Source organism: Canis lupus, chromosome 15, assembly GCF_048164855.1.
Source record: "Canis lupus baileyi chromosome 15, mCanLup2.hap1, whole genome shotgun sequence".
Classification (NCBI taxonomy): Eukaryota; Metazoa; Chordata; class Mammalia; order Carnivora; family Canidae; genus Canis; species Canis lupus.
In genome coordinates, this window is record NC_132852.1 from 43,119,801 (window position 1) to 43,142,430 (window position 22,630).

General features: G+C 43.6%; 1 protein-coding gene across 4 annotated transcripts in view; it reads right to left on the minus strand.

Moving 5' to 3' along the window:
* Nucleotides 1-22,630, minus strand: part of RBM33 (RNA binding motif protein 33) — a 145,245-nt gene that overhangs the window by 16,338 nt on the left and 106,277 nt on the right. For 3 of the 4 annotated variants that reach the window (XM_072776841.1, XM_072776840.1, XM_072776842.1), the window contains 2 exons: nt 20,025-20,660; nt 2,256-2,465 (listed from right to left, as the gene is read on the minus strand). In XM_072776841.1, the coding sequence (XP_072632942.1) occupies nt 2,256-2,465; nt 20,025-20,660 (846 nt within the window). The remainder of the gene's footprint in view (nt 1-2,255; nt 2,466-20,024; nt 20,661-22,630) is intronic. The other variant, XM_072776844.1, reaches the window with a different exon arrangement.

Here is a 22,630-nt window from a genome sequence, read left to right on the forward strand (position 1 = left end):
GACCTAAATGTGAGACCTGAAATCATAATCCTAGAAGAGGTTACAGGCAGTAATTTCTATGGCATTCGCAATAGCGACATTTTCCTAGATGTATCTCCTGAGGCAAAGCAAGCAAAAGCAAAATTAAACTACTGGGAGTACATCAAAATAAAAAGTTTCTGCACTGTGAAGGAGATGGCCAACAAAACTACAAGACAACCCTACAGAATGGGAGAAGATATTTATAAAGGGTGAGTATTCAAAATAGATTAAAAAAACACAATTCAACACCCCCCAAAAAAATAATCCAGTTTAAAAATGGGCAGAAGACATGAACAGACATTTCTCCAAAGACGACATCCAGATGGCCAAAAGACACATGAATAGATAGATGTCAACACTGCTCATCATCAGGGAAGTGCAAATCAAAACCACGGTGAGCCACCTGACACCTGTCAGAACGGCTAAAATCAAAAACAAATAGGTACACTACAGAAGCAGCCCAAATGTCTCAGACAGATGAGTGGATAAAAAAGATGTGGTGTAATATATACACCTGGAATATTATTCAGCCATAAAAAAAGAATGAAATCTTGCCATTTGCAATGGTGTGGATGGAGTAAGAGAGTATTATGCTAAGTGAAGTCAGTCAGGGACAAATACCATACGATCTCACTCTTTATGTGGGATGTTAAGAAAGAAAAGAAATGTACAAAGAAAAAAAGAAACCAAGAAATAGACTCTTAACTCTAGAGAACAAACTGATGGTCATCAGAGGGGAGGTGGGTGGGGGAAAGGGGATTAAAAGTGCACTTTTGGGGATCCCTGGGTGACTCAGCAGTGCCACCTTTGGCCCGGGGCGTGGTCCTGGAGTCCTGGGATCGAATTCCGCATTGGGCTCCCTACATGGAGTCTGCTTCTCCCTCTGCCTATGTCTCTGCCTCTCTCTCTCTCTCTCTCTCTCATGAATAAATAAGATCTTAAAAAAAAAAAAGTGCACTTTTCATGACGAACACTGAGTAATATAAGGAATTGCTGAATCACGATACTGTCCATCTGAAACTTAACAATGTATGTTAACACCACACTAGAATTTTTAAAAAAAATTGTTAAGTAAAATTGGCTGGATACCAGCAATAAATAAGTATTCTTATATTCAGGCTAGAAGTTATAATATTAATAATAATATCCTTTACCCAATGGTTACTTATACACCAAGGACCATGCTTTTTATATGTATCTTCTTATGAAATCTTCCCAAGAGCCCACATAAGCCAGGAACGACGAAGGTTTTAGACGTGCACAGCTGTATGGGGGAAGGGGCCTCTAACGTCTCAGCCCAACTGAAGCCAGTTTAGACTGCGGCAACCTTCAAAGACGGGAGATAAGACTTAATGTCTATACTCGTCTTCTGTTGCAAAAAGGGAATAATTTCATTTGCTCCTACATCATCAAGAGCTTATGATATAATATATACTAAGTAATTTAAATATTTCAAAGACCCCAAATGGCTTTCATATTAATATGATTACTACTTAGTATCAGTAAAAGAACAAGTAGAGAGATGGGAATATCTAGTAGACTGCCGAGCTTTCTAGAAGAACTCAAAGCAGATGTTGCTGCCCTGCTTCCTTCCTTACATAATTCCATCAGACAAGGGGCATCTGACCTATGCACCCAGAGGGGACTTCACTGTCAGGCAGAGAGGCGAAGGCTTTGGGGAAGCCACAAGGAGGGCTCCCCAACCAGCTGAGGGGAAGGGCACCCTACTACAGGGATCTAACAGGACAAGGTGGACACTCCTCTCCTAGGGAAGACTTTAAATTCTTATCATGTTCTTCACACACGGTCCTTCACCCCCAAAGGGCTTGCTTTCCCACCAGGGACCTGGGCAATGGTTCTCTGTCTGCGGAGTCTGGCAAACCAGCAACCTGGGGAAGGAAATGTACAGGACTGGGATCTGTGAGCACAGGCTTGTCTCCAGAGCAGGGCCAGAGCTGCAGCGAACCACCACACCCCCGGTTGTGTGGGCTCTCCAAGTTGTCCCATTAAAAAGTCACGAGGGGAAAGTGCTTTTGTGAACACATTTACTTTCAAAGCCAGAACAAAGGAAATTATGGCTCATTTCTTAATTTACTTGAGCCCTCCTACTGTGCACTAGACACTCGTATCTGAGAACTGTCCAGATGTTGACCACTGTGACTAGTAGGACATCTACGCATTCCCGGCACTCAGGCATCATGTGCCCACGGCGCGGCCCAGGTAACAGGCAATACCTTCTTGGCCGGATGAACTCCCTGGATGCTCTTGATGCCTGGGGGGCCGGCCGAGTGCACGTGGGAGCCCACCGGCGGGTGCTGGGGCTGCTGAAGAGCCCCCTTGGTCAGCGTCACCTTGCGGGCGGGCTGCTGTCTCACTTCTGGGGGCTGCGGGAGCCGCTGGGGCTGGCCCTCAGGGTGAAAAAAGCCGTCGCTCTCTCCTCCCTGCTGAAACAAGGCAGCGAGCTGGTCAGTACCCGCATGGCCAGGCGGCCTTCCCCAGCATCGGGGAGTCCGCCTCAGCGCTCAACTGAGAGCAAAACTATTTCAAGCAGGTGAGAAACCAAACCTGTCATTTCACTAGAGCCACTAAGGAAATTCCTCATCTGACAGTGTTTGGGTTTTAATCATATCTTTGAAATTTAAAACACGAAGATCTTTAATTACAGGATCCACTCAAGAGGTCTGTGATTAAAGTAAATGCTGTTTAGCTCACTGAAAGACTGCTTAACTTTAAAAATACGTCATACTCAAAATGTATTTGCCATTTTCAAGAGCATTCTTGTTAAAATCTGAGTTTGCACAGGCAGTGGTTTAAAACTTTTAACCCATTTTCAGACCTAATTCCAGGTGGACTGTCTTCGGGACGCATCTCTCTGGCTGTGGCCATAGGCCTGGAGACACAGCACTGACCCCTGGTTCTCTCCTACCCCCCTGCCTCCCGCTGAGACGCCAAGTGCCTCATCCTAAGGAGTCAGTGATTTCAGAGGAGGGAGTCGTGGGCCCTATTACCAGCTTTAGGAGTATCAGAAATCTAACTTTTGAGTTTTACTAACAATCCTTCATTTCTTGACCTTAAAATTGTTATGATGTCACTCAGACCATGAGTCCCCAAATTGAGACTGGACTAATCAATCTCCCCCAGAGACGTGGTCTTCACTGGACAGTCAGGAAGTTTTCAATCAGCAATAAGGAGCAGGCCACACACAGGGAAGGTCAGAGCATTTGCATGACAAGACCCTAACTTTTCCCCTTAGGGAGAGCCACCTGCCTCAACCCATCCTTTTCTTTTGCCAATAACTTTCTTGCTCCATCCACCTTCTATAAAAAATCTTTCTTTGTGTACATCTCCTGGGAGCCTCCTCTGCTTGCTGTCCAATTCATAAATATTTAATAAAGCCAATTAGATCTTTAAAAGGTTCTCAAAGTTTTGCTATTTAACACATTCACACTGTACTATTTATGTTCACAATACCACAAGGCAGCATAAGAAAATCTCTCTGGATGGTGCCTGTTGGCTAGGTTCAATATTAAATGCAGTGTCTCTCCAAAAGAGTAGCTGGTGACCAAAAAGTAAGTGTGTATAGCAAGAAAATCCTCTTTGCCCTCCTAAGTCACAAAATCTGAACAGCAACAGATGTGTGAGAGTGAACAGTAAGATTCTATCCCTGGTCAGCACAGGAGGTGGGCTCAGTGGGCAGCGCTCTGCCCTCGCAGCCTGCTCTGCGGCCCCTGTGATCCAAAAGGAACTGGGTGGCAGGCACTGAGGGGGGCACTTGACAGGATGAGCACTGAGTGTTATACTATGTATGTTGGGAAATTGAACTCCAATAAAAAAATATACACATAAAAAAAAAACCAAAAGGAACTGGGTGAATGAGCTCAGCAGCAGCCCTTGTACTCTGTGCTCTCTCCCCTCTAAACTTATCTTTTAGAGACAGTTTAATGGCATAAAGTGAAGGGACAGGGGCTGGAGCAAGATAGGTGTAGATAAGATTAGTGTAAAAACTGCCCAAAGTAATTGGGACCCAAGAAAAATGAGATTAAAAATGTCACATGTGGCAGGGTTTTTGGCTACAGCGACATGAAGAGGATAGCAAATCTCCTCCCCCCAAGACAAATATTTAACTGGACAAAACCATCCAGAACAAGCATTTCAGGTCTCTGGGAATGAACAATAGTCAAACAAGACACAGAGCAGCACCTGGTGCAGGGCCATCTTTGCTCCTCAACAGGGCTCCACAGGCGACCCAGACGGCAGAGCTGGTGTGGCCTGCAGGCCTGAGGAGCCCTGCAGCACAAGCAGGGCAGTCAGCACAGTCAGGACGAGCAGCCACCTCAGAGGGAAGGGAATGGGGAACACCCACCGAACCGTCAGCCCCCGTCCTTTCTGGAACAATAGTCAACCAGCCAGTAATCTGAGAAACAGAATGAGAAATCTTGGAAATGAAAGAGCTCTCCACCGGTGCCAGGGAGCCAGGGAAGCTCATGGGTGTGCGAGGGCCCAAGGGGGTGGGTAGGAAGGGCAAGTGCTGCCCCACTCACAGACCACTGGCCAATCTCTTCCTGAATGACCGACCAGCCGACCAACAAGCTATGTAACAACATGCTCAAACCACAGGAAGCCAGGCTAAGAAATGAAAGAATAAAAAACTGATAAAAAATTCTTCTGAATAAAAACACAACATATCAAAATCTAAAGCAGTTATGTCAGAAAGGAAAATAAATCTGAAACCAAGAACCTGAGCTTTTATCTCTAGAAGCTGGGGAGGGCGGAGGATCCAATCCAAAATACAAGGAAGGAAACGGTAAGATACAGCAAAAAGCAATGACTAGGAAACAGAAAAATAGAGAAAAATTAATGAAACCAAAAGTTGCATTTTTGAGATCAACAGAACCGATGACCTCTAACGATCAAGAAAAAGGAAGGGTGCCAAAGACCACAGTCAGAAATAACCGAGCCGTTATCACCACAGCCCCTACCAAAATGAAAAAGGACGTCATGACCAGCTTTATACCAAGTCAGGCCACCGAGGTGAAATGAGACTTTCACCGAGGTGAAACACCAAAACAGATTCAAGAAGAAAGAGAAAATCTGAAAAGACACTGAGGTGGTAGTGAAAACCCCCCCGCAAAGAAAAAGCCAGATGAACTTCCTGGTGAACCTTGTCAGAGCCTCTTTCAGAAAAGAGAGGGGGAGAAAGAACCTTCCTACTCGCCCTCTGAGGCTGGCATGACCCAGATGGAAACGCTGAAGACCTCCCAAGAGAGGCAAGCCACAAAAGAACATCCTCAACAAATGTGCATGAGGAAAGTTCTGTACTAGAGCATCATGCACCGTGAGCAAGCACCGTTTAGCCCAGGAATGCAAGGCTGGTTGTACACTGGCAAACCACGTCATCGCCTGTACTGGTGCAGCAAAAGCATTCTCAATTAAAACTCTCAGCAAACCAGGGATGGAAGGAACCTCTGTCGACTCATAAAGGGCATCCCCTACAAATGGGCAGCTCACATCATGCTTGGTAATGAAGACTGAGTGCTTTCTCCTAAGGACCACTTATGTTCACACTGCCCCCACTGGTCAGGGACACTCAGTTTACCTATTTGTCACCTGGGGAGAGTTCTAATCCTAGCCATCCTGGGCTTAAATCCAGAACCATCCATTTTGGACTCTGTGGAGCTGGGATCTCGACATGAGCATATTTTAAAGGCTCTGTGGGTGATGGCTGTGCAGATAAGGCTGTGGATGGCTGAACCAGACAGGTGCCTCCTGACCTGCCATGACTCTGCCTCCAATAAGTGCATTATCACTGCCAGCTGAGAGTCATTCCTACCTTACAGAGAAAGATCCCCAAATGAAAATGGAAGCACTGTGGGAAAGATAGGCCACGCTACAAGACCACAATCCACAGAAACATTTCAGCTGCTGGTCTGTGTTTCTCAAAGCTGCTCCCCAGGTCTTCCACTCAAGGTGGAAGTTGGTGCCCGAGCCAGGCAGGGGTGGCCTATTCTAGGTGCACAAGGTTTCAAAGTCCTTACCTTGAAAAGCTATGTGACCTCTGTTTTTTGGATATGTTTGAATTTTTCTTTTCTTTTAAAGAGGGCATGGGGAGTGGGACAGAGGGAGAGGAAGACTCTCAAGGAGGCTCCATGCCCAGCACCGAGGCTGACATGGGACTCAATCCCACAACCCCGAGATCGTGACTGAGTGGAAATCAAGAGTCAGACACTTAACCAACTGAGTTACCTGGGTGCCCTTTGAATTTTTCTATACTATAAAATTGAAAACCTTAAGGACATATACCACATATCCTCATCTTTCTCAAGAGCCAGGGATCCATTACTAACTTATTTAAAATCCTGAAATTGCATTAGTATGAGATTCATGTATTTCCTATGCATATGTTGAGAAAAACATTCCTCTTTTTCCCATGCACTGACACTTCACACGAAGTCCCAGGTCCTACAAGACGCCGATGTCAGGTGCAGGCGTAGCCAGCCCCGCAAATTCTCCACACAGCTCAGCTACACAAGAGTCTACTGATTGATTGATTCTCCAACTTCCACCCTTTTCACCCACATGAGTAAATGAACTGGCTAGGTCCTGGTTAGCTCTAAGGGAAAGCCTTCTACTGTAGGGACTTAAGGGATCTAAATAAACTCCCTGGAAGCCGACCCGATGAACAGTTCAACATTCCTAAAGCACATGCTACGCTATAAGCATCTATAAAAACAAGAGGTTTAGACCTCATCAATCTATTTTGTTCACTATGCCCAAATTTCTTGTCCATGCCAAAGGCCTGAGGTATCTACTGAATAAATCAGTAACTAGTGCATGGTACTTTTAAAAACTGAGTAATTCTCAATGTGCTACAAAAAAGTTGATGGTATAAGGACACTAGGTTACAGCCACTGTCAATTAGGACACAGATTATTTCCTCAACGTCACTATGAGGCTAAATAGGGCAGCTTTCAAGGCAGCAGTACTACCCTGTGCATCAGAAACAATTATGCCACGCTGCAGAGCAGATAATTAGCTGCTACATACGACCTAAAAAGGGTGATATTCACATGGACAGACAGAATGAATATTGCCATCTTATTTTGCTTTCTCAATCCAAGGCTAAAAACAAGATAATCTAGGTAGTGAAATTTAATTTAAAAAGAAGAGCTCCCCATCGAAAGACGAATGGATAGAAAGAAGATGTGGTTTATGTATACAATGGAATATTACTCAGCCATTAGAAACGACAAATACCCACCATTTGCTTCAACGTGGATGGAACTGGAGGGTATTATGCTGAGTGAAGTAAGTCAATCGGAGAAGGACAAACAGTGTATGTTCTCATTCATTTGGGGAATATAAATAATATTGAAAGGGAATATAAGGGAAGGGAGAAGAAATGTGTGGGAAATATCAGAAAGGGAGACAGAACATAAAGACTCCTAACTCTGGGAAACAAACTAGGGGTGGTGGAAGGGAAGGAGGGAGGGGGGTGGGGGTGAGTGGGTGACGGGCACTGAGGGGGACACTTGACGGGATGAGCACTGGGTATTATTCTGTATGTTGGTAAACTGAACACCAATAAAAAATTGATTTATTAAAAAATAAAATAAAATAAAAAGAAGAGCTCCACCAAAAGTAAGATATTCTAACGAGTCTATGTTGAGGTATACAATGTATATATGTATCTGGATGATGAATATAGAATACTCGTGGTAACCTGATGATTTTTAAACTGGGAACCAAATTGAGAACAGAGACGTTTAGTCAAGAAATACTCCAAATAATAAAAATTCTCTTCATTGTTACTTTGAGTAAGAGACTGGTGCTAGTTACTATAAGAGACTATAATGTCAGATAAAAACCCTGAAAAACAAAGTTCTGAACTTTTATCTACCTTTCTAGAAAAGTTTACTCTTTAAAGCTTTATCCCCAAAGTTTAGGAAAAACAGGTACCACAGAAGCCTCTCCGTTCCTCATTTGTGAAGAGAAAAACTTAACTTTCCTTATGTAGAATGGAGCATGAAAGCTTGTGACATCAAGAAAGGGTCCCAGTCATGGTGTACAAGGCCTCCTTTAGGGTTTTCTAAGAAATGATGATAATACCATTTCTAGAAGTGGTTCTCCTCTCCTACCGCTCTGCCCCTGGGCCCAATCTCAGGGCCACAGGGTCTCTGTCCTCCTCCTCCTCGCCTGGCCTGCATCCTCCTTGTCCTCGGAAGTCCACCCCCCTCCCCCCGCACCTCCCCCCCCCCCCCCCCCCCCCCCCGCATTACCCTCCTGCCCACCACGTGTTAAGTGCTTTGTGCTTCACAGCAGTAACCACCAAAGCCATTCTGTTCACCATTAGCTGGAAGGGGAGCCCCACGGGAGGCACTGGTCCCCAAAGCATCCTCAGATGAGAGAATGAGCAGGTGGATGATAAACACTTGTTGAGCAAACGATGCACACAGAAAGGGGGATATTTCAGGCAGCGATTATGACGAATGTCCAGCTTTTAAGAAAAACCATTCCTATTACTTTTTTATTGGAAAGTGGGAGGAAGCCCTGGATAAGCTCTAGAGGTGCTCATATTTTAATCAATTTTTTATACCTTCCATAGCTGTAAATAACATGCTCTAGAGCAGAAATTTCCAAGGCATTCCTAGGATCCTGATCACCAAGAGTTTTGGTAGGATTAACATAACCCACTTTCAGGAGGGCGGGAGGAGTTAATGTTTCTGGAATGTCTGCAATGTGACAAGAAGTGTTCTGGGTTCTGTAGAGACATCTTTTCCTTAACTCCTCCCTTCAAGGTAAATACTATTATCCTCATTTTGCAAAAGAAAAGCCAGGCCCTTGGTCCCCAGGTACCTGCGGGGACTTCCTGTGTCTGGGGTCCCACAACACTTCCCACCTGAGACTACACATGAAAACAACTGTTTCCAGCAAACATGGAAACAAAAAAGTCTAGCCCCTCATGCAACTGCATGAAGGATCACTGTGATGCTGTGCTTTTGTGTACCACACAGATGAGCACTCAAGGCTTAAATGTAAGTTCAACAAGTTAGTCCATTTTGTACGAAAAACAGAGAGGTTTCCTTTTCTCAATGCAGAAAACAATTATTCTCTTTCAAAAAAGTACAATGAGAATTACTCCAGTCAACACGTGGAAGATAGTCAATGCACTAATTAGTAGGTTGTGGCCAGGAGCACATTCTTAAGCAGTCAAGGAGAAGCAAACTGAAGAAGGCACCTTCCACTAGAAGTCTTCTGTAACTTATAGTTACAGCACGGAAAGAGGTCCTAAAATCCTTGGTACTTAGCTATGTAAATATGAAAATACTGTTACATTCAAAATAGGAATTCCAGAAACCTATTAGCGTTAATGTGAGTAAATAACTGTTCCTTTGTGGATGGCAAAAGACGTCCTCTTCAAAAAAAAAAAAAAAAAAAAAGTCCGTTCACTCTGAAAGTGAATCTCTCTCCAGGTGGCCTAGCTCCCTTTCTAATTACCTAAACTGTAAGGTGTGTAGATGCGATTTTAAGTATCTTCTACTTCCTCTAAACAGAGATGAGGTGAAAGAAGTTTGGCCTTAGACCAATGCAGAAATGTTTCGTTGGTTGTCTCCACAAGTGATTCTCTTTTAATGAATACTGTAAAAATGTCTTTTCAGAGTAGTTGTTCTTTTTTAAATATGAAGTACTACCTGAATTAAGTAAGCCCAGGGAATACTTTTTATCAGCTTAATCATTACCAAAAAATGAGGTTTGTAGCCAGCAACATTAGCAGGACAAATTTATTTATAACAAATGGCTTAAATGTATAGATAAAAAATGCCTATTGATACTGTCAGGGCTTCTTGCAATTTGACAGATCAAATCTTATTTTCATTCTTAAACCCCATGAAGAAGTGATATCACTGACTTGCATTCACTAGTGAGCAAATTGATTAATCCCTCTCTATAGAAATCTCAACTCTTGATTACAACTATCAGACGTTAAGCAGCATTATTCTAGAGTGACAACACTTGACAAATTCCCCAACCATTTTTCTCAGCTTTTGTGGCCCTGCTAGCTTGTATTAACCCTGATGAAAAATTAATTTCCCTTATCTTCTTCTAAACCCCAAAATCCAAATCCGCCAAACTGGCAACTCTTTCTGTAAAGGTATTATGAAAACCTCTAAAAGATTAATTGCATGTCTTCAGGTGACATTAAATTAATTTCTGTACTCATGACAGACATTTGATACTCCGTACTGAGAGGACAGATAACATTGTCAGGACACACACAAGGACAGTGGTTAGGGTCCCAGGGCAGCCTCTTATGAATTCTCCTTCCGATAAGGCCCACTTCACTGTCATGGCAATGCTGCTGATCTTACAGCCCACAGACCGCACGGAACAGGTTTCTATTAACTGCAACAATGCCATGCCTGGCCCTGTAATCTTTAGAAAAAAAGCTCACTCAGAATCTGGACAGTAAATGATATGCATGCTACATGAAGTTTCTAAATATAAATACATTTAAGGGTCTATTTTGTCTTTGAAGACCACTGTTTCAAGGAGAAAAGGTAGAAAAAAACAAACAGGCTAACATTTTTTTCCAGGTCTCTAGGTCAATTACCTAATTAATTAAACTGTTGCAACAGAATAGGAAGTAAGAATATTTTACCTCTGCAGTGTCCCTGGATTCTCTGCAATCAACGATCCTTACATATAGTAAGGATGCAAAACAGGTAAACAACTCAAGTCTAAAATGCTTCCCGTAAACTTATAGTAATGGGTCCCACATGAGTTGAAGTGAAGCAAAACCCACAAGGTCATAGAGACAAGGCACACAGACCACATAAGTGCCTGGGACTCCTGAAGTAAAAGGATCTGAATGCATACACAGTGGCTTTTACGATATGGGGCTAACAGGACACCATACCTTGAGTGCCTCCCTCCCCACCATTCTACCTTTCTGACATGAGTCAGGTTTGGGGAAATCTTTAAAAACCAAAGTTAACTGGCCTTTGAGGCCCTGAGCCTCTGGCGGCTGGCCAGGGAGGGGAGGATGGACCTCCTGCCCCAGGACTCTCCCACCTCTCTTGCATGAATATGTATATGAATTATTTCTGATTCAAACATTTATTTTACTCCCCAACATCATACCCCTAAAAAAAAAAACCCAAAAACTAACATAGACTGATTCATTACAACCAATTTCTGTCCTCTAATGAACAATTGATGATTTTGCCCAAATTTAGTGGTCACAATGTTTAAGAATGCTTTAAAAACCGTTTCTCTGAAAGTTATTAATTCTGTCCACTAAAGCATTTTACAGCTCTTAAAAACAACTATTTATATATGATAGTTTCTCCTCGGAAGTTTCTGGAATATACATATTCTCAAACACTTGACTAATCAGAATTTATGCCCGAAGTCTCTTCCTCTCTTCCGCTAGCTGCCTTCAGGTCCTTTTGCTGCTTATGAGCACCTGACACAGAGAAAGGACTCAGCAATCAACAAGGCCCTCCTGCCCCACCCAGAAGGACAGAGCCAGCAAGGCAAGAGTCTGGGCTAACCCTCACCCCCCGCCTTCCTGGCCCCCTCACCTGGGTTAAAGGAGCCTCTCCTACACTCAGTTTCCTTGATAGTCTGGTCTTCCCAGAACCCTTCTATCACAACTGAATGGCAGCTCTGTCCGCTCGTACCTCACTTCCCACCTCCCCCCAACTCATTTCTTCCTGGCCCTCAAGCACATCTCAGCTCCCAGAGCCTGCCTGACACTGTGGCAGGAAGTTAGCTGCTGCCAGAAATCAAGCCAGTCAGGAGAGCTGCGCCCTCTATGCTGGTGAGGCAGCTCAGCACAGCTCATGGGGTGTCCTCCACAGCATGGGACACGCCCTGCCCTGGCTGGGGCTCCACACAAGGACACCAAGGTCCTCACACACACACCTGCCACTCGACACAACCCAAAAAGTGCCAAACAGTATGTACCATATAAGCCCATTCTGTACACTGGATAAAGGAGTTTTTGCAAGGGAAGCGCAAATGTGAGCATGAAAAGAAGACCAGAGGAATTAGGAACAAGGATTAGCGCTATTTTTGTTTTTCCCCATTTTTCTAACGGGTGCTGTCTAAATGTCTACAACAAACAGCTATTACTTTTATAATCAGAAGTATTCACGGAAAAAACAGTTCTAATTCCTTCTTTGACATTTCATTAAAAAAAAAAAAAAAACCATACACAATGTCCAAGTTTTTAAAGGGAGAAGATACTTTCCCAATTACTTCAACAAATTTTTAAAAATAATTTATAATGTTCCTGAAACTATCCTAAATCCTGGACACAAAAAGTGAACAGAAGAACAAGCCCAGCCTCAGTGAGGAGCAGTAAGGAGACAGCTCCGCAAACCCGAGGCCATGCTCGGCAGGCAGTGAGTGCAGGACAGGCAGCCAGTGGGCCAGAGGCAGGAAGCAGGGCACTTCCAGAGAGCAGGAGGCAGTGAAGGTGACCAATCCCAACCCTTCCTTCTCTACGTAGGAGTTACAACAACTCCTCAAAGTGGGAGTCCCCTAAGGGTGACATATGGCTCCAGGAGGAACACTTCTGTCTCTAAATGCAACGCTCAGGAGCTGTACCTATAACTTCCTGTGTATTAACGTCAAAAGTAGAGCCTCAAAAAAAACCCAGCAAGTTATGACTAGTTTAGAAATATGTTTTTAAAAAATGAGGTTCAAGTACTAGTTATACCTCTGCTAAAACTTTCCAATGGCTCCCAGGGCTCTAACAATCAAGATTTGAGACCTAGAAGAGCCCGTAAAACCCGTGTCCAGACTTACTTGCTCTCTGCTCTCTGGCAAAACTGGCCTTCCTATAGCTAGAAAACTGTCCATAACTTCCCGGCCATAGGACCTTTGTCTGTGCTCTCCCCTATCTGCCTAGAAGGCTCTTTCCTTTTCCCCTGCCCTCCTTGCTTCACCTCTACACTCAAAGTCACTTCTCTAGGTCTCCCTATCTTACTTCTCACAACACCTGTCAGGGGCTGCTTTTACCTGCATTCATGACACATCCTGAGCTTGCGCAGCACCTGGTCTATTGAGCACTTCCTACTTGCCCTATGCAGCTCACGCAGATGCACACAGGGCTCCTCAGCCCCAAGGTCTATCCAGTGGACAAGCTCTACCACAGCTGCCCTGCTCATGAACGCTAGCACCAAGGCAGAACCTTTACCCCAAGAGTGACATGAAGAAGTGACAGTGCCTCCTAGCAACAGCTGCCAATAAGCCTTACCAAAGCGTGCACTAAACAGAACAAAACGCAGAACTACAACTTCGGATCCCTGCACGTGCCAAGTCCACCTGGCCCCTGCCATGGATGGGGAGGAGCCCTCAGAGACCCACCGCGCCACTCCCTCACCTTCCTCTTAGTATCATGCACCTCAGTCACTGCCAAAAAAACATGCCTTGGCTAGCCTCCTTGTCCCAAAACCCTCATTTTTACTATTTAAATGGTGACCACGAATTCCCTCAGAATTCTCACATAGAACAATTCAAAAAATAAACTCTATACAGCAAAAAGTGTACTTTTTTCATGTCAACAACCTGTTACATGAACGTACTATAAACAGAATTTCTTTCTGATCCATCCTTCTGCCTTTGGAACTGCCTGGAGGGCTGGGCATGTGCGGACAGGGCCCAGAGCAATGATCCTCAGGGAGCACACCTGGCGCCTGGCTCTCCACTACAGGGGGCTGAGCAGACAAAGTCCAGCGTGAGCCTGATCATCTTCTGGCACCAGATGTAAAGACGTGTTCAAAGAGTGATGGAGACACATCAACAAACAGAGCCAGCCTGAAGTGGCTCTCACCAGCCAATCCAGGACAATTCAAACATCAAAACCAACAATGACAGTAACAGTTCACTGGATAAAATAAAAGTCCATAAGCCCATATTACTCTAAATAAAAGCAGCAATAAGAAAGCAAGAGAAAACAGAAAGCTATTACAGTAAGCATACAGAGTGAGTGCTGGTGGGATAAACACACCAGGGCTTGCTATAAATGGTGGAAATCTGACAAGAAATGAGATGCTTCCACAGTCTCAAAGTATCTTCTCATAAAGTACTTATCAATTATAAAGTGTAGGATTGTAACCCTAGGGAGAGAGACCTGGTAAACACCACCTTGCTCAAGTAATCCCAGCTGCCGACACTGGACAGACACATCAGGTGCCCCCCCGACAGGACCCACAGAGGACACGATGTCCTTCCGTGGGGTTCCCACCCAAAGCGCACAACCTGCAAGTCTGCATGAGGAGAAGTAAGAGAATCCCAAATTGAAGGACATGTGACAAGATAATCAGCCTCCCCTTTTTAAAAGTCAAGAGCAAAACACACAAAGGCAGAGGCACTGTCCCAGAGTCGTGGGGACTATAAATACAACACACTGTGCTGCGCCGGGGACGAGAGAGGAATGCTGTGTCCACACGGAATCTCCCAAGTTCTGATGTGGGTACCTGTGGCTGTGCAAGAAGGCAGCCCACTGCTCAGGAGATGTGGCAGGTGTGGGAGTGTGAGCGAGGGTAGAGAGCAACAGCGGCAACGCGAACATGACAAAACAAACTGGTGAATCTGATAAAGGGTGTGCAGGAGTTCCTTATACTATTTTTGCAACTTCTCTTAAACTGTAATTACATCAGAATAATATGTCCTCCACCGAACACAGAAAATCAGGTCTGTACATGTTACCTCTCCTACCAGCTCCCTACAGAAATCTGACAGTAACTTCTGAGCAGGGAGGAATCTACAAGTACAGTCCAACCCCCAAAAGCAAGCTCACAAAAATAAATTGGGACCTTTCGCAAGCAGCATTTTGACAGCCTTTTAAAAATAAAATACAAGAGTATCACAATTGGACAGCTGGCTTTCCTGCTGAGACATTCTGCACTTCTCCCATTTCTCTGTGTGGCCAGCAGAACAAAGGACTGTTTACTTAATTTGCTGCCAAATCCTTAAAAATTTTATTACCTCAATCAGAATAAAGCCACTGAATCCAGAGTTTGCTTTCATTTTCTTAAATAGCACTAGAAACTCCTGCTCTGAATAAGCCACTGCTCCTGCCTTGGTCACCAAATAAAGGGTTGGTGGCCCTGGAGCTGCTCCCAGGGGCCAGGGCCTTGCACAGCTCCTTACCCCTGCTACCGTCTCAAGCCCCCAGCCAGCCTGTGGGAGCACGCCACACTCTCTGGAGGACACTGGGGCCTGCTGGGGCCACGAACCAAGGCTACCTGAAACCACAACCCAACATGCCCTAACCTGGACGCCAAGCTAAGCCCTGATTAAACTCCTTAATGAAGGAAGTGCCCATGACACATGCTTGTTCTAATTCTTTTTTTCTGGGGTGTGATCACAAAGGATGGCTGGATGACTATAATAAGTTTACACTGAATAAACACTTTATATTTTTGTGTTTGCTCTGATATTACTTAAATGGATTTTCTGCATTATGAATAAAATTATGATTTAAAAAGACTGCTCTTTTGGTTTCTGAAAATTAAATACTTAAATTAAGTAGCTTTCTGAGAAATGAGCAAATGGAAAATATTTCCATATTTTCAGTAATAAAAAGGAACCATTCCATCAAATATAATTCTTCAGACAGATTACTTACATATAAGAAACACTCAGAAAGGAATATTAAGTTGTTCTGAAAGTATTCAACAATATTGAACACTCTTCATGAACTGCCACTTTACACAAACTTGCTCCTTTTGTAGTCTCATGTAGCAAAGCTAGACAACAAAATATGAGTGGGAAAACTAAAATTCATGCATATATCGATGAGGCTCACAACAAAGGTCTCTAAATTTAAATAGCAAATTCCCCTAGTTCTCACCCTAGTGCTTTATATATAAAATGTGACCTAATCTGATTTCTACGGAAATGTTCAAAGGTTCATCTAGAGCACATGGCAAGTTACAGCTGCACAGAGCTAGTAGACACCATCCCTCACTCCGCCGGGCCAGGGGCCCTGTGTTACCCACATGGTAAGGTTCTAGAAGGGGAATGATGGAAACCCAGCAACTCTCCAGTCCGTTATTCAGAGCTGCTGCTATATGCCAATCCCAACACTTTTCTCCTACTCTAGAATCCTCATCACTCTCCAGTCACTAGTACTTGTGGTTGACAAGAAAAATGAAACCTAATCATCTCCCTTCTTCTAGAAGCCCCCACTAAAACTTTTCCCTATTAATTCTCTATTAATACGCACTTACTGGAAACAGTAGAATATTATCTCTGATGAAGAATTAAGTAACACTTTGGAACAAGGCAGCAGTAAAAACTGTTATAAATACTAGTAAAGAACCTCAGCTCTACCAATCAGTAGCTGGGTGGCTCTAGGGTACTAACACAACCTCTGAGACTGAATCTACTCACCTATAAAACAGGAATCAAAGTATCTACCTCACAAAGATGCTCTGAGGCTATGCTAAACATAACGGTAAGCCAGATGACTATAGGGCATGAAATCACAGACTGCATTCCTGAAGGGGGCCTTAGGAGCATGCCCAAAAGAAAGCAGGCTATGCATGGAGTGACCTCCATGTGCTAAAAGGCTCATTCACTCATTTCCACAATTCTTTTATAACCGCGTCCACAGTCTGGGGACCTGGAGACTGGGGTTCAGAGAAACAAACCGACAGCTCAGGGTCTCAGAGGATGGGTAACACACGCCTACCCAAACGAGGGTCCTCCTCACACAGAGTCACACTGTGTACGTGTCGCACAATCACAGACAGACAGAAGTACTCAGTCCTGGCGAGGGAGGGCCTCCACCGCTACCTTTCATGAAAGGAATTCCACAGCGACCAACCACCAAGAGGATGCCCACAGAGGGCCCCCAATGAAAGTGAAGAACCACTGTGAGCTTTACCATGACTCAGTTGCCACAACGGTGAGAACCAGTATCAACAAAGAATTTTTATTCAATTCTTTTTGAAAATGCTTCCTATGCCCATGATACATTAGCTATAACAAAGAGAAAGGATATAAAAGGACTAGAAATTCCCTTATACTGATTAGGGTGAACTAAAATCACTTTAAAAATAATATAATAAGGGATCCCTGGGTGGCGCAGTGGTTTGGCGCCTGCCTTTGGCCCAGGGCGCGATCCTGGAGACCCGGGATCGAATCCCACGTCAGGCTCCCGGTGCATGGAGCCTGCTTCTCCCTCTGCCTGTGTCTCTGCCTATCTCTCTCTCTCTCTCTGTGTGTGTGACTATCATAAATAAATAAAAAAATTAAAAAAAAAATAATATAATAAAAAGAAAGATTAAAAAAACAACAACCATCTTAAGACTTGGGCTCGTTCATATTTTTAAAAACCCAATTTAATATAATCCAAAGATAAATTGTTTGATTATAAATAATGAAATACGGAAAATAATAAAAGAGAACTCCATATTGATTCAGAATCGCCTCACAGGTAAAAGTACACCTAGAGAAACCTAATTAAGTTTTAAGGTATTTCCAATTCTGTATGTCAGAATAAGAGTTCCAAGACACTTTTGCTTTCCTTACAATCCTATGGATACCTATCTGAAATGTGATCACTGCCAGACCATATTCTAGCATGGCACTGTATACTGCCATAGTCCTGTGCCCTGTCTGGAGACCAAACAACAGAACTAGAGGAGGCGATTGAATGCAAAGAATAATTTAATTGCATATATCTGATGCCAGTTTAGGTTAGAAAGAAGTAAAGGAAACAAAACTGACTCTCTCCAGAATAATCTCTCTAGGAAACCTTATAAATACACTATATTGTGCTTCTGTACTAACAGGATGTACAGAAGTCCCGCGTTCACAACAAAACACAAGAACATCAACAGATGAGATGTTTTTACCTGAAGTGCATAAACAACACTAAGCTGGCTGTGCTAATAAGCCCATCAGAACCTTGCCAGGGCGCTAGCCAAGTCCTGGGTAGCCGAGTCCCAGGCACTAATACCATGGCCTGCGGAAGAAAGAGAGCACCAGCAGGGGCAGAAACAACAGCCCCAGGAGATGCGAGCTCACCCATCACCTAATGAAATGGTTCCCTCCTCCCACCACCCACACAATTACGAACATGTTCTCTTAAGGATAGTCCTATCCACACACACAAAAACCCAAGGCTTTCAGGGAAATACTATTTTTCTGGTTCAGAGATACACCCAAGATGTATTTAATCCCTGGTAAATTGAAAGTTGTGAACATGCTACTGCAGGACTTGCTGGACTAAATTCTAAGATACAGAGAACATGTTGATTAAATAACTTAAAACTTGAAAATTAAAAAGAGAGCTAAAAAGTTGTTTCAAATTTTGGCAAATAGCTATTTTCACACAGAATTCCTGTTGTTTTTCTGTGTATTATAAAATTATACAGCATGATTCTGGGATACAGTCTAATAAAAAAAAATCTTTTTTCCCCACTGGAAAAAAACAACAGCAAAAATTTAAGTAGAAAAATTCTTTTAAAGGATAAGTCCTTTTTAGTTTGAAAGCTGCCAGCGCCCTGCACCTCCCAGCTTACGAGAGGTCCTCAGTTTACACCAGCCACAGCAGCACATGGCACCAACCATCAATGCCATAGGGAAAAGGCCTACTCCCAACCTTAGCCCTCTGGCCCCCTGGCCCCTCCTTATAAGTTCTTAACTCAAAAAAAAATGAGACACTGACAAAGCCTGCCTAAAACAAGGTCAAAACAAAAGACCACAGATACCATGAAAACTGCTGAATGCTTGGGTTCTCGCCTAAAGAAAACAAATTCATAAAACGATAAAACAAGCTGATATGATAAAGGACATCTGCTTACCCAACACCTGAACCACAATGAATGGGGGGGGGGGGGGGAACAGGTTTGAAAAAATATTACTGGGTCTGCTGAAGATGGAATTCCCAATTCATATTACTCTATCAGATTTTTCTCATATCACGTGAAAAAGTCAACACTTTACAGACCAGGAAATAAAAGCAATAAAACTCAACTCATTAAACTACTAGCAATGAACTGTTCCTACTCCAGCACGGCAATGATCCTCTACGCCCCCCACCAAGTGCACAAGGGACCATGCCAGTCAACATCCTCTGGTTTAGGTGGTCTGCTCTGACCACCCGCATCCCCAGCTCTTCACTTCCTCAATGCACAATAGAGAGGGTGCATAGGCGGAGCACTGCTCCAGGGCATGGCCCACCCTGACACAGACAGTTGGCCATGGCACAGGTGAGTCACCCCCTGTGGGCAAGTCAAGAACATGTGGCAGGGCGAGAAAGCATGGATTCTACAGAGCTACAGAGCACTCCCTGATGGAGAATCTTCCGCTGTGCGAGTCTGTCTGCAGCAACTGCGTTCCTAACTTCTCTAAACCCAAGGACGGTGCCCCACTGAATATGATCTATAGGGGGAACCATCCAAAAGGAAAACAAAGGAGGTGTGCTCCACTCCTGAAAACCTGCAGTAAGACCATACAGGACTTTCTTGAGAATCCTGTCGATTTTTTTTTTTTCAACAAGGGAGATTAGCTTGACAAAGGAGACAGAAAACAGTCTCCGAAACAACGCTGCTTAAAAGGAGCCACACAACACACACGCCTGCCCCCCACCCACCACTGCTCACTGAATCTAAAGCTACACACAACAGATAAGTATACTTGTTTTGTGGCAAAGGAAATTTTATTTTTAAAATAAACTTGATGGTTTTGTCACAGATTATCTATAAAAGTAAGCTAAAACTGCAAAACATCTACCATGGGGACTGTCACACTGGCCTTGCTTTAAGACCCCAGACAGACCATGGAAACACAGGGCTCAGTGGAAAGGAAAATCGCAATGACAACCCTTGCACCCAACTGTGAGTAGTATGGAGGGCTGGACCACATGATTGCAAGTGAGGCAGTTATAACTTCCCTTTCTGCAAGAACCTTCCTTGGGAATGGGGACATTCTGAGTGAAGCACAGATTCCAAGAGGCACCAGTTACCTCGTCAACTTACCCCGCCTGACAACTTAATCACCCTGACCTTGGAGCTGACGTGCGGCCCATCTCCGCCGCCGCTGTTTGCCCGGTGCATGACAGTCCTTTTCGCGCCGGGCTTGGCGTCCGGGGGCCGGCCCTGCAGGGACGCCACTCGAGCGGTCTGTGAGGGGGGTGGCGGCCCCTCCCCGTCCGCAGGTTTTACCTGCAGGACCTTGTGCTGAGCTGGACTCTGAGGTACGGTTCTGGCCTGTCTCAAATGTTTCAATGGTTTCATCTGTTGTCCTTGATACTGCATGTTAGCACCAGATGGCACAAAATTTGATGTTTTGGGCTGAACATTTGAAACAGTGACATCTTGGTTTTTCACGAGAAGTCTGTTTTTCACATTTTGTCTGACCTGTGCACCTGGGAAGGGTAACAGTGGGTTTCCATTGGTGGGCAACGGTGAAGCCGCCTGCTGCTCCTGCTCTGCCGCGGTGGGGGGCAGGTGGAGCTGCTGCTGCTGGGCCAGCCTCTCAAGCAGCTCTTTCTTCCTGGCACCTGCCTGCTGCTGCCGGCGCAGCTCCTTCTGCTTGAGGATCTCTTCTCGGAGGCGCTTCTGTTCTTCTATCTTCAAACGATACAACCTCGTCTCTTCGTCTTCATCGGGAAACTGCAAAAGAAAATGGGCCTGCTTTACCACAGAGCCGAAGACAATGGTGGCCATCCCAGGTCAGCACAAGACACTGAGAAAATAAATGCACCTTCCCAAAACGCTTAATTCTGGATCAGAAAGAAGCCATTCAAAATCTGCTTATAGACTTTAAGTGTAACTCCTTCCTCTGGGGAGGGAAAAAAAAATCACACACAGCTAAAGCTAATTTGGAAAATCTTATCAGAATATTAAAAATGAAATAATGTAAATTTCTACTCATTTACAAGTTTGAAACCAATTAAACTATTCATTTAAGATATCAAAATATGTTTCGAATGGAAATGGCAACAGTAGGCAGACCGTGCTGTCACACAGGTTTTATCTGGCTCTTCTCTGACGAACCAACAAAAGGTGGGTATAAATGACCTGAAAGGGCCTGATTAGAACTATTGATTTTTCGTACAGAATTTTCAGCCTGATCTCAAACTCATTTGTCACAGAATAATTGGTTATAATGAATAGCACAAGTCAATCTCTCTGACCTTGAACTCATGCACCCTTCACAGAATCAAAATGCTGCCAATTGCAGTATTGGAATATTAATGGTATATAAGGAATGCTTTAATATGCCAGCCCCAAACCATTCTGAAAGTCTATCCAAAAAAATCTTTGAGAAAGTTCAGTAACTTTTATAAAAAGCATCCAATGGGGAAAGTTTGTTAAACGTTAAGCATTTGTCAAAAATTATAATTAAAAAAAAAAAAATCACAGATATCCTCAACCAGAGATCCTTTACAAAAGAACATAATAGGATTTAATTTCTTCATAATTCAGCTGTTAACAAATAAGCCTTAAGACTTGGGAATTAAGACCAAAAGGCAACTGAGGCGTCCATGGGTGCTCCTAGAGCCCACATACTTGACCTACAGGCCATAGAGCCGGGTCTCATCAGGACTCCTCAGCATTTCAGAAGTCATTCCAACCAACTTGGTTACCTCATTTCAAAGTCTAGGACAGACCTGAAAGGGCAATTCTGAAGACAGATAGATGAGGGCCTTTAGGGAAGCATCCAGAGCAAGAAAAAGTGTTAAAGGAAGACAGATAAATAGTAATACGTGGACAACAGTTCAAAAGGCTTAGGGGCCAGAGCTTTCAGGGAGCAGCAGACTGCGGGGGAAGAAGCAGGTCTTGAGTGCCCACTGCCTCAACATGGGAATCATTTATATTCACTAGGATTCTCCCCAAGCAATCAAGAGAAATTAAAATATGTTCAAAAAAAGTGAAAATTAAAGAAAATATATGTTCAAATACATAGGAAGAAATACCTCTAGGTACATTTGTTCTTTATTATATCATTATCAATTGGGTGAACGTAACACAATAAACCACATTTACCTAAGGAAAACAAATAGAAGACTTTTTAAAAATAGTTTTACTCTTGGTCCCATTTTATGTGTACACAGAATTAAAAGTGAATACATGAAGACATTCAATTTATACTAGGACTACCTGCAAATTTCACTTCATATACAAAGCACCTGCTTGATTCCACAGAAACTTCCTCAGAAGCCTGCTTAAATCCACTGCTGTCAAGAGGATCGCCACAAGTGGCTAATGGTGTGCCTCAAGCTTATTTTCCTCATTTTATCCAGGCACTGTTACTATAAAAACAAAGTGCTGTGTGACTTAATTTTTCTGACCCAGATCGGGTTACACATACAAGGTTCCTATAAAGAATATAAGCAGGATAAAATTTTTAGCATAAATTTCTTTTTATGAACTACCCCAGTCCACTTGTAAACCTACCTAATTTTTTCATATATTGATCTCAAAACCAAAAAACTCACCCTTCTTCTAATATGATCTTAGTATATTATACAGTTAATTCTGTACCTTTGCCTTGTGTTTACTTCCTAGTGGTAACATTACATTGCCACTGCTGCAAGAATTTTTTAGGAAAATCTGGGCGCCTAGGTGGCTCAGCTGGT